Consider the following 13,480-nt stretch of genomic DNA (forward strand, 5'->3'; position numbering starts at 1 on the left):
AAGTATTTCTGTTACATAGTTTCCCTTTCATCTAGACAATCAGCTTCTCTGTTACTGATGACCTTAAGGAAACACCATTATGACTACCACACATGCTCTTCTCAGAGTATCCCCAGAACCTAGCGGGGGAGCATGGGAAGTACTCAGTTAAGCTGAATACTAACTGTATTAGGACTTAAGAAATTGTCAGAATATTTAAACCTTTGAGCTACGGTTGGCAAAATTATAGTAGTTAAATCTGAATAGAGTTGACAGGTTGGCTCAGTAGGTAAAAGATGCTTGCCTCAATTCTATCCCTGAAACCCATGTGATTCAAACACATTCTATACTTGGCGCTTGAATAAGCACTAGTTCTAGGAATTTCAGAAAGAAGTGCAGTATACACACAATGGAACTAAGTTTCCCTCAAATCCAATTATAGTGATATTTTATTTTTTAGTAAATAAAGCTTGTCTGAAGATCAGAGGGTAAAACTAAGTCACTAGAGGCCAGGCAGTAGTGTCACACACCTTTAATCCCAGCACTAAAGGAGAATATAAAACAGGAGGAAAGAAAGAGGCTCAGGGCTCAGGCTGCAGTTGCCCAGCCTTGGTAGAGGTAAGACGTTTCTAGTGGTTTGGCTGTTTTGCTTTTCTGATCTTCAGTTTCACCCCAGTATCTGTCTCTGGGTTTTTATTATTTGTGCTACATCCAATAGCTTTAAAAGTACTTGCACCAAGACACTAAGTTTTCAAAGTCTTCTATCACACTGGCCACTTAATTTCTTTTCCAAGTGTACTTTCTTGTCTATCTCGTGTGTTCTCCTTGAACATATCTGTACCCATTTCAAAACTCTAACAGTAGAAAGTTAATATCCCAAAGTATCTCTCTTGATTCAACATATCCTCCACTACCTAATACGTTTTCACTTCTCAGAGAATAAGTATCTCTTCAAATGCTATCATCTTTCTTATATTAAAGACCTGACCGCCTAACAGTCTTGTCACTCTATAACTGATAGAGCAAGCAGCAAATTACATAGTTATAAAAAAAAATGGGCTAAAAGATTCTCAAAAGTTTCTTAGATGTAAGGCAAAACTTGTCTTATGTAAATAACTAAGAAATTAAAGCTATTTATAAACCTGTTATGGGAGTATAGCCAGTATTTCCTGGTAAAAACTAATTATTAAGATTCAACATGTACCAAGATTTTCTAAGCCCCACTGATAGACTCAGAAATAAGAGTCGTAAACAGCAACTGCTCCTCTTTAGATACAGGAAGGACAGCGCTAGCCTTTTATGGAGCACTCAGGAATGCTTCCACAGCTGACAAAGACGGTAACATTGCAAACACAGAATGAAAAATTAGCGCAAAAAAAAAAATGTAGACCCAAGTCACAATAGGGTTGAAAATGAAGTGAGGAAACTAGCCAACTAGAAAGTGAATAAGAATAACCATTATTTAGGCAACCCCAGAGATATGATTGCATCTGCATATGGTTATCATTTCCTTCTGTTTACATCTGTGGTGAGAATGTACCTAGTCCTCTGGAGCTTTATGCTACATACAAACTAATAGAATTCTGGTTTCACATATCCATCTTAAAAAGTTATGTAAGCCTTTTACTGAGAGGTAAACTCATTTTCAGTGAGTTAATTCCAACAGATTGCTAGGCCTAGAAAACTAAGTAATGGTGATGAACTCACTAAGATTACGCAATATTGCCAATACCTTTCCCAGGTGACATTCTAATGCCAGGCCAGTCTGTTATTATTTTTATAGAATGAGCTCAGAGCAATGTGCAATAATTCAAATAGATAAAGTGGCCTACGTACAGAGTCTTTATGGCGGACTTCAATATGAAGGCAGTGGATGAACAAAAGAAAAGCAATTCCACTTAGAAACCTGACAAAGGGTGGGCAGGTCCAGGTGGGGAAAGAGAAATCTGTTTTGAACATTCTATCTCCAGTGTCAATAAAAGTTACACAAAAGAATGTAAAAGGAACTTGAAGTGTTTCTGACTCAAGTCTGTTGGAGGAAATCACCTGCAAAGGGAGTTCTAAGAGTACAAAGGGTGATGGACAATGATGGACTCGGGTCTTAAGGGTTCAATCAAATCCATTACACGGAAGCAAAGTGAATGAGCAACACCACGTCAGCTTGTACACAGATGCTTTATTTGGATGTTAATAGGTTTCAACATTGTCTGCAAGATTCTCTAACAATGCAAAGTTTTCTCATATATTAAAACTCAATTTAGTCAGTGTAATTGCTGTATTAATGTGAAAACCTTACTATAAAATGCAGTATGGTATGTGTGTAGTCAGTTTCCATGCATGTTTGGCTACTACCTGTATGCATGGCATCTTCAGAAAACTGAAGAATCCAAACCAACAGTAAAAAAGATGACTTAAGATGCCTGGCATGTTTATGATTACAAATCTTGCAACAACAACAACAAAAAAGCAACAAAGCAGTTAACTTGAGGATTCAACCAACACCAACCCAAATATATACTACGTTCCATAAGCCCAGGCTTATATACAATATATTAACATTTGTGTTAACTTAATGCTCAAGAAAAATTATGTTTTAAAATATGTAGCATATCTGAGATATTTTACTTTGGCAATTGGAGACTATTGTATCCGATACAGCTAAAAACTACATTTTTAAAAGGAATTATGTACTATTATTACCCCAAAGTAACTGAAATGATATAGTATGATTTTTTCCACAATCATTGGTTTTACAAAGCAACATTTCTGTGAGAAGTTCATTAATTAGAAAAAAAAAACATATTTAACATGCTAAGAAGATTCAAATTGTTTTACCTATTAGTTATCAAGAAGGCATAATCTTAGTACCACCACACATATTCTTTACTTCTCACTAACATATAGTATGTAAAAACTAGCAATTGGATTTAAAGCTTAAAACCTTTTTAGGTCTACTGTTGAAGAACTAGGCATTAAAATACTCAGTAGTCCCATTTCTATTAACAGATAAATAGAATTTCTTAAAATCTTAAGCTGTTTGGTTTGGTTTGGTTTTGAGGCATAGTAGTGTTTTGGTCTTTGTAAGAATCTGCTTGGTAATAGTTGAATCCATTAAGTTAACTTGAGAACTTGCCATCATTTGCTTATCTTTTCACACAGTGCAAGTGGTGGTCGCTCTTTCCATCTCTCATAGCAGCCGATTCTGCTACTTTCTATAGCAGCTTACTTCAGGAGTGGAGAGGGAGAGAGTGTGTCAATTATAAATAATTCAAACTACAGTGTACAATTCTATTTGCTTGTCAGTGTTTAGGTTGACAGCACACCATTATATGTCTCAAAAATTACATAAAATCTCTACCACATAAGCAAAGACATTCTTTCAAAAAGAAATAAAATAAGTGCAAACACCTAAACAGGCAACTGAAGCAACTGTTGTAACCTGGAAACACAAAACATTTATAAAAGGACAAAATATTTGTATAAATAAAAGATAATATTTTCTAATTCTGAAACATTGAGTAAATAGAAGAAACTTTCTAAGTGCAGACTGTTTTAGGGAGCAAGGTACCATATTGTTTTTTAAACAAAATGAAAATTTCAAACACATACACGAATCACCAGATTAATTTATGACCTCCAATATAATTTAAAAAGAAAATATTAAATTATTATTTAGTACATTTTAGAACTACTTTATAACCAACATGATTTAAAGAATATAGTGCAATATTTAGGTAGATGTGACATACAGTATAGAATTGTATTCTTTGCAGCTATAACAACTAATTCATACTTGAAAGTCAAAGTTATTCTTTACTACGTTAGCTGTAATGACAAGAAACAACAATGGCTTCTAGACACCCTGTATATATATAAATATCTACATTTAAGCTTTAAAAATGAAAATAAATTATAAAAACAGACATCTTTTTAATTTACACAGTTTTCCTGCTCCTACATACTGTACAATACATTCAACAGAATTCTCAGCTCTTCTGAGACTTAAGAAATACTGACTCTTTACTAGTAAGAAAAAGCCCACTTTCAATGCTTTTTTATTACTATGCTCAAATAAATATGCTTAACACTGTAGTTAATTTCATTGTTTCTGAAAAATACCAAAAATTAGTAGTGCAACTTTCTAGCTTCCTTGCGACTCCTTCTCATTGTGTTTCTTTATAAATGGTAGTCTAAATAAATCAGCACACGTGCAAAAGTACTTCATAAAGCCCCCGGGTCCTAAATATAGACTTTCAGAGATCACACATACTTAACTTGTTTATAAACAGACTATAACCTTGAGAAAGTACTGACATATATCCTTAAAGAAATTATGTGTAAATTTGCTTTGGAATACCCATGAACATCTTTATTCTCCCATTGTGTTCTTTAAAAACAAATTTTAAAACTCTCATTTCTTAAAAAGTAAATAATGAATTTACCTACCCCTTACTTTAAGTGGCTTATTATTGTCTGTCCAATATAGAAAAAATGCGAACCATTGTAGGGATGTATTAAAACCTTTAAAAAATTAATTGAGACAAGTTCCATTTGCAACCTAATTTGGCACAAAATACAGTAGGGGTAGGGCATTGTATCAGCTTTAGTAGCAATTAGAGTATGAGAGCTCTCGAAGTGCTGCTGGCGGCTGTGTAAGTACTCAGATATCTTCTCGCTTGTTCAGTCATGATAAGTTGGTCTTCTGTCTTCCCATACACCACTGTTTCCCACTCACAATTTGACTATGAAGGAAATAGCAAAAGTGATGTAAAAATTAGTAAAATTAACTACCCACACCACTTCATAATTAGAGTGCATGCATGTGTACAAGTGTGTGTGTGTGCACGTAACACGCCACATACATACGTGGAAGTCAAAGGACAAAGTTCAGGAGTCAATCCTCTCACTACCATGTGGACTGCAGAACCAAACTTAGGTCATAAGGGTTAGTAACAAGCACCTTTATTCACTGAGCCATATTGCCAGTCTTCATAACTAGACTTTTAAAAATCAATTGTTTGACTAGGAATTTTATAAGTAATTGCTATAAAATATTTTGATAACAATATTATATCTTTTAAAATGAGATGCTATATTTTTAACACATACTAAAATATTTATGACAATTTTGTGTAATTATTATGACTGTGTATATTGCTCACTGGCCTGTGGTGAATAGTATAATAGCATAGTTTTGTTCCCCACAGCTCCCCAGAAATCAAATGAATCATAACAGGAAAAAAATATAGATCTCTTTTGTCCCCAAATTTTCCAAAAGTTTTAAAGAGAGGAGCTGGAGATGTAGATCATTAGTAGAGTATTTATCTAGCCTGTAGGAGACTCACTCAGGTTTTGTCCCCAGTACCAAGAAAAAGGAAAAGACTCAGAGGGAAGATGTAATGTCAAAAAGTGAACCACAGGTGCACCCTGTTTTCTCCCTTATCAAAGAATAAAGACTTCTATATGATATGTAACAGTTATTACATGATGAACTTCCTATATTATATATATACATATATAATATGTATATATGAAGCTCTATATTAACTGAATACTGGGAATTAAAAGCACTTTAAGTCAATTAAGGGAACGCATTATGTCACTCTCTGAAAGCCATGGCCCAAGACAGACAGGTAGTTGTCTATATCTGATTGCCAAAGATATTCTCAAGGAATGCCTCAGTGTCAGGGAAACTATTCTGCAGTCAGTGAGGCATAAAGAAGAAATCTTCCTCTCCAACAATTCATATTCTTTGGGTAAACTCCTAAGACAACAGATAAGAATTTCACCAGCCTTCATTTGCAACCATTTACTGGCCACAGAGGAATGGGGGGAGTTTCTTGTTTTATAGCTTCTGATCCAGAGTTTACTGGGCACAATCATATCAACAAAAAATTATGCTGAAAATGCTTCCACCTACTTACCAATTAGGAACAACGAATGTGGCTATTCACTTTTATTTTACAGGTAAAAAATACCAGAAGTGGATTTAAATATCATTACACACACACACACACACACACAGAAATCATGAAAGGGCCAGGCGTGATGGCACAAATCTGTATCCCAGGATTGAAGAAAGTGAAGCTGCAGGACTATGATTTCAAGTCAGCTACATAAAGAGCTAAGATCCTGTCTCAAAACAACAGCAGCAACAACAAAACCCTAAAAATCTCTGGTTAAAATTCTAATTGTAGAGATGGTATGTGCACTGATGAATGAGTCTCGTTTAAACCCAAATTTGCTTTCAGTGACAAAATAATAATTTTTATTGTGCTTGTCAATTTAAACTTTAAAAGAAAAAGTATAATCTGTAATCAGTAAGTTAAAAGTGATCATTGACTAAACAGCAACAAAACCACTGAAGAAACTTATAAATCCATACCTGAAGATTCTTTTCCAATTTCACAACTTTAGAAGGGTTAGGGTTTGGTTTCTTTTTAGTAAGTGTATAAGTTTTGTTGGCTGAATTTATATCTTGTTTTTCAGGAGTCAAGTTGCACCTATTGTCATGTATTTCCAATAATGGTATCATTAATAAAGATGTTGCAAGTATATTTTCTGACTAAGAGAAAAAAGAAAGAGGAAAATAACTAATTCAAAAGTAGAGACAAGAGACCACTGAGTAAGAGGGTGATGGAAGCCCTGTTAATTTTCCTCTTAGGAAATATCTAGTAATATCTTTGTAATTACACAAAATAATGTCTAGCATTAGAATAATATCTTGGTAATTACACAAAATAAACTTATAATGCTATAGTAATATTTTGATAATTCAGATTTAAAGGTTTGTGAACCACTGTTTTTTTTTGACATCATACAAAAGATTAACTTCTCTTAAAATAAAACAAGTTTAAAAAATAATATATTTTTCATAGATAATAGGTTCTCTCTGAATTAGGCAAAACAATCCTAAATTTTCTGTGATTCTCCTTAAAATGAATATAAAATGAGAACCACCATGATTTAAGACAGACATTTAAAAACATGTATGAATTCTTTACAAACCTGTATATCTGAAATGTCTTCAGTTAGTAGCTGAGAGCCTGGTTCTTCTTTGTCCCAGCTTTCTAAGGCTAATGATTTTCTGACTTTCTTCACAGATGCAGAATGCTAAAAAAAATAATTTACAAGGTAACTTTATATCCAAGTCTCTTGTACATGACGAAGCCTTTCATAAGCAGTACTTCTAGAAGAGCTGCACGGAGCAACACACCCAGTCACAGCTCTCAGCAAGAGCAGGCAGGAGATTTGCAAGTTTGAGGGCAGCTGAAGTTACACAGAGACCTCCTCTAACTAACTATGGAAATGAAGATATAAACAATCCTCAAGATTACCTCTTGCTTGCAGCTTTTGTAACCAGGTTCATCTTCTTCTTTGAGGAATATGTCTGTTCCAGTTTCTTCTTTTAAAACTTCTCGAATGTCTTCTTCCAAGAAGGCAAGTGGCTGGGACTAAATTATTTTTTTTTAAAGGTTTTAAAAGGCAATTGCCAGAAATTCCTTTTTTTTATCTCTTTGTATATAAAATTCTGCCTTTTGGCCTGGTAAGACAACAAGCCTGACAACCCAAGTTCCATCCCCGGAGTCCATGGTAGACGGAGAGAATTAATTCCCAAAAGCTGTCCTCTAACCTCTTCAAGAGTATCATAGCATGTGTACACCCACAATAATAATAATAAACAGTTAGTTTTTGCTTTAACTTTTAGACTTTTACAATATTAACAAAATTATCTTCTACTTTCTATAGATATACAAATTAATTAATCAGCTCATAGTAATAATTGCTTAAAATATTAATGAATATTAATTTTAATGAACCTACTTCCTAAAATTACTAAAAATAGAACAAAATTTAAACTATCATTGAAGAAATAAAATTTAAGTAACAGCTTTATTTCTAATAAACAAAATATCTACATATGTCTAGAATATTCTGGCCTTTTCTGAGGTATTTTAAAGATAACAATATTTGTGAGAACACAAATAACTAGAACACTTCACAGATGTATTAACTCATGAACTATTGCTACCACAGCTACAAGACTAATAGCAGTAACTAAGTACTCACTATAATGAAACTAGAGACAAGCCCTTTATTTGTATTGTCTTTTTTAGTTTCACAATAAAAAACTTGGGTGTGGTTAATAACTTGTACATAGAAGAGAAACTGAAGGTTCCCTAACCTGTTAGTTTCCTCAGCAGCATTAAGTGATTAGATATATCAAAATATTAATTCTATTGCAATGAAACTACTAAATACATGCTTTAACATTAAGAAAAAAAAAGCATACCACTGAAACTGTTTTCTTCTAGTTAACATGAGAACACACAAACTTAAAATGAATCAAACTAACGGTTATTTACAGGTCAAGTAATATTAACACAAAATTACATTCATAAATTAAGAGATAAAATTTTATTTCAGTTTCAATAAACACTTTTTAACACTAAAAACTTCAAGATGATATACACCACTTTTTCTTTAATTAAAACTAGGAAATGCTTGAGAATCAAGAGTATACATACCACAATTTTAAGAGGTCCATACTTTTTTTCCTGAGCAGCAAGTGCATTCTTAAATGGAGTAGGAGTTCTTGGTGTGGTACCCAATATAGATCTTCTAATAGTAGGTGTTCTAAACCTAGTCAATCATTCAGATATTTTTATTACTCTCATGATATAAGTTCATGTATGTTAAGGAAGGCAAAGCCCTGAAAAATCATAAACTACATTTTTATATACACATGTTTTTCTAAAGTATTATAGAGATATTTAATATATGGTTGCCTAAAGTTGTTCATTCTTTAATTAGTATTTTTTTAAAAGGAAGAATGACTTAGGAAAAGTACTAAGAATATTTTGCTTGAAATAAAAATTTTATGCTATATTTATCCAGTTTTCAGTATTCTACAGGAACAGAATAAGAGGTTGTGACTTTAAAAAGAATAACAACCAACTTCTAAATCTATAGACATAGAGATTATGCAATGTGCCATTTACTTGAATAAAATGCTAACATACCCTTGACTTTATGCCTCCTGCTCTCCCTAACATAATCTTATTTAATGCAAACTTACCCTACATTTTCTTTTTGGTCTTTGGGAGTTGCTTCCTTCTGAAGAGGAGTTGTAATCAGAACTTTTTGCCCACAAATTGGGGTTGATGTAAACGAAGGGTTTTCTATATTAAGTTGTTCATTTCCAGGACATGTGTTAAAAAACTTAAAGGAGAACAGAATTCACAGACAATATATTAGAACATCAAAATTCCTATACAAATATCAAACTGGTAGGGCTGGAGAGATGGCTCAGTGGTTAAGAGCATTGCCTGCTCTTCCAAAGGTCCTGAGTTCAATTCCCAGCAACCACATGGTGGCTCACAACCATCTGTAATGAGGTCTGGTGCCCTCTTCTGGCCTGCAGATATACACACAGACAGAATATTGTATACATAATAAATAAATAAATAAATAAATATTTTTAAAAAATATCAAACTGGTAAGACTTTTCTATTGTTTTAGGAAAAGATTTTCAGTAATACTACATATATTTTCTACTTCATGGAAATCAAGCTCCATAATGACAAGAAATTTCTATTTTGTTCACTGCTGCCTCCCAGCACCTGAAACACTCTGAACAGGCTAGTACATGAAAAACATTTGTTGTAGAAACACTTGTCTTACAAATGGTCAGGTTTATAATAGCACAGAAAATTTAGAACAATTTGTTGCAGCACATCTTCAGTCTGGTACAAGAGTGTAACTGAGAAAGTTAGCTGTGAACTGTCATTCATAAATAATGGTAAGTGTGCTTTTCTTTGAGTATCTTGAACTCAGACTGTTGTTACAACTACTCAGGAAGAACAAATCTTGGGAAGGAACACTGCTAGCTTATTGAAAGCTGTCTGGCAAACCCGCCTGCCTAGAAGCACATATACTTCAAGCAGACAAAACAAGAGTACACCCTCTAAATTACACAATGTACTGAGACTTAACTTAAATACTATTATAAAAACCTAATTTTCTTTTGTCACTAGCAGACTAGAAGCGGCAATATGAAGAATTGAAAACTGCTTCAAAAGTGCCACCTACAACTACAGTCTACTCTTGCTCTGTCACTCCTAATACTTGAATCATCTCACTTAGGATTAGCAATCAACTCTTTCAAAGGATAAAAGCCAAATGGCATAGGATATAAGCACCTCCCACTGGCTTTCTAGCATAGAATTCACTTCAGTAAAAATCACTAATGTGTAAAGCTCTGGAAATGGAAACCCTCATCTACCTTGGAATAATTTTGAGCTTTGAGAGCTGGAGAGAGAATACACTCTTCACATTGTAGTACACGTAAACTATATTATCTCAAGCATTTTCAGATCGCAGTAGCTGTGTTCCTAACTTAAAACATACCTCCAACAATATTTCAGACCTCCCCATATTTATTTGACCTTCAAGGTACCTACTTATCTCATAAAACTTTCTATCATTTGTGTGATAATTAGCTGCCAACCTGACAAAATCTAAAATCACCTGGGAAATGGGCCTCTGCATACCTGCGAGGGACTGACTTAATTGTGTTAAACGAGGTGGGGAACCCCAGCCTAAAAGGGAAGGGGCCATTTCCAGGTAGCAGGAATGGAACTAAGCAGCAGCAGCATGCATTCCTAGCTCTCTTCTGGCTGTGGATGTTAATGTAACCAGCTCTTTCAAATCCCTGCCACTGTAACTTCTACTACATTGTCACTGTGAACTGCAGGCTAAAACAAACTCTACCCTTCCTTCTTTAAATGGCTTTTGTCAGGATATTTTATCAAAGCAACAGAAAAAAAAACATTAAAATAATCTAAACACTTCCAGCAAACAGCAGCTGCTGAACTTCAAAACTGTATTCCCTCTGGCGTCCAATGTCTTTAGAAAGATAACTGATATGCTGTAAGAAAAGTGACAGGCTCCTGGAATATAACAACATTTTTACATTAACAAAAATAATCGTAATGTGTACATCTGCTTCTGGGAACATTATTAAAAAATTAAGTAGTTAATCTTGAATATCCAAACATGAGATTCTTAGAATAAATAGTTGTCTAGATTTCTTCCAAAGAATGTCAAAAACAAAAACTTAACATGTAAATGAAAATCTAAATTGCTGTATACAGATAAGATCTGTTTACAGCATGCCAGACATATATGCTGAACAATCCAGGATCAAAGAGTCATCCTGGATCTTAGTTTTAGCTCTGCATTAGATACCCTTGCGCAAATAAATCATTTTACCTTTAGGGGCCAGTTTCCTGAAGAGTCTTATAAAAAAAACACTATATGACAAAGAAAAAGTCCCTTTTAGCTCTTGAAATTCTAGGGTGCTGTAATGCAGATACTACCCTTGGTGAGACACTGAGTTCACCATTCTCATGCATACACTTAGACATATCTTTGTGTTAACAAAGCAACCTACTACTATTAAAGGCACTAAAGATCTAATTTAATTCATCTTGTCTACATTTGCAAACATAAGTGAAACAACATTAGTACCTGTGAAGGAGAAAATGGTAGTGTTTTCACTGGTGTGTGTTTTAATGCTGCATTACTGCCTTCATTGAATGAGCCATCGCCGAGCTCATTGCCTAGAGACTGACCCACTCGTATTCTTTTCTTCTTTCTGAGGATGGTTGGTGGAGTGCTAAACTTGACCACATTTGGGGATGCTAGAGAAATGGCTTCACTGTCTCCACCATCACAACTGTTCTTTTTCCCTTCAAGTACAAGACTGACATTAAATTGACATTCCATGGCTCCTTCATTATGTTGGATTCGCATTAGTTTAACTGGAGTAGACTTGACAGGAGAAGCAGCAGCATCAGAAAGATCAAAACTGGTAACATCACTCCATGCTACAGGATCCTACAAAAAAATGAATTCTTAACTCATTAAGTTGTAACCTAGTTAATTAAATATGATCTGAACACAGGATAATAATTCCTTTTTATATTAATTTGTTTACGAAGCATTACTTATAAATCCAAACCATCTAAAATAAAACTCTAAATAACCCATTTCCCTTTTCACTGTCTTCAGATTGTAAACAGAATTTTAAATAAAAATAAGAAATCTCCTTATTCGTTGGCGTTCAATTGTATTTCCATGTTGGAAAATTACATGCCCTGAATATTTGACATTACATTTTACATTAGTGCATTTTATTAATTGAAAAATATAGAAAGATTTTTTAAATCATTTCAAATGAGTGATTCAAGTGTAAAGACAAATTAAATAAACATTTCTGTCATATCATCTCTATGACAGTCCCTACTTAAGAGGTAAAAGAAATATTAATGTGGATGATGTAGAATTGCTCCATGCTCTTAAATAAATGCTCCCATTCACCAGGCACATTGTTTATCTTCTATCTAAATCCACTGTTTAAATAGAAAATGGCCACAAACTGTTCCCTTTTATCTTGTAAGGCAGAAAAATGGACATGGAAGGCCCTACCTCAGAAATGCATCGCCGCGTAAGTGACTAAGGCTCGCTGCCTTTGTGGCAGTAAGGAAGGCAGATAGAGAGTGGGGTGGGAGGCGACACTTTCCTGGACAGTGGGAATTCTTCACCTAGGCTACTCAGAAGTTCCTAACTGTTTCCTGATGGAGATTTTCAGTTTCCCCGAAAGGGTGCAAGCAAACCCATCTGACTGAGGTGATGATGGAAAGTTAAATGCCCATTTCTTTTCATCTCTGTCTCCATGGCTTCTACCGCTATGAACAAGACTCCCTGCAACAGCAAGCGTCAACAACACAAAGATAAAAGCCTGCGGGATCTGACCTGGGAAACCACCACACTGTGTAGAGGGCGTGACCACTAATGGCCGTAACTGTATAAAAAGCATTTGCTACAAACAAGGAAATCTGGAAAGCTGTGGCCTTCAGTCAGGGCATGTGGAGTGGTTCAGCATCTCACACGGGCACCACAGCATTAAGAAATGTTAGGATGATAATTTCTAACAAGTTATTTACTCATTTTTACCAGTAAAAACAAACTTTGTCTAAACATCTTTGTTTAATTAAGCAGAACACTTTAGAAGAAAACATTACAATTTTTATAATAACAATTAAGAATACTACAAGATAATATTTCATCTAACTCAGTAGCTGAAATTTTCTGTCAGAATATATTATATAAAAAGAAAAAATTATTTTAGGCTATTATTAAAAAGAATTAATTCATCATAAAATCATTCTATTAAACAAGAAAATACTATAAAACTATATAACCATTTAGTAATATGTATGGAACATATACTTTGACTTAGAAATTCAATTTAGCCAAGTATATAATTGTCATGATTTGACAATAAAGCTTTTATAAATATTACTTTTTCTTGATGATATGGAAAATCTAGATGTTCTCTAAACACACAGCAATGCATTCAGTAAATAAACTGTCTTACTGTCAAACTCTCATATGCTGGAATACTATAAAGCCTCAAAATTCAAGCTTAAAAAAT

General features: G+C 34.0%; 1 protein-coding gene across 2 annotated transcripts in view; it reads right to left on the reverse strand.

Annotated features, from left to right (window-relative positions):
* Positions 1 to 2,136: 2,136 nt before the first annotated feature.
* The window catches only part of Mybl1 (MYB proto-oncogene like 1), a 37,621-nt gene continuing 26,277 nt past the window's right edge, over positions 2,137 to 13,480 (reverse strand). Inside the window, exons 10-16 of one of the 2 annotated variants that reach the window (XM_075971344.1) lie at positions 11,512 to 11,880; positions 9,059 to 9,201; positions 8,508 to 8,622; positions 7,317 to 7,433; positions 6,988 to 7,092; positions 6,365 to 6,544; positions 2,137 to 4,721 (exon numbers count right to left, since the gene is read on the reverse strand). In XM_075971344.1, the coding sequence (XP_075827459.1) occupies positions 4,593 to 4,721; positions 6,365 to 6,544; positions 6,988 to 7,092; positions 7,317 to 7,433; positions 8,508 to 8,622; positions 9,059 to 9,201; positions 11,512 to 11,880 (1,158 nt within the window). In that variant the 3' untranslated portion in view covers positions 2,137 to 4,592. The remainder of the gene's footprint in view (positions 4,722 to 6,364; positions 6,545 to 6,987; positions 7,093 to 7,316; positions 7,434 to 8,507; positions 8,623 to 9,058; positions 9,202 to 11,511; positions 11,881 to 13,480) is intronic. The other variant, XM_075971345.1, reaches the window with a different exon arrangement.

Source organism: Microtus pennsylvanicus, chromosome 5 (genome assembly GCF_037038515.1).
Source record: "Microtus pennsylvanicus isolate mMicPen1 chromosome 5, mMicPen1.hap1, whole genome shotgun sequence".
In the NCBI taxonomy this organism is placed as follows: Eukaryota; Metazoa; Chordata; class Mammalia; order Rodentia; family Cricetidae; genus Microtus; species Microtus pennsylvanicus.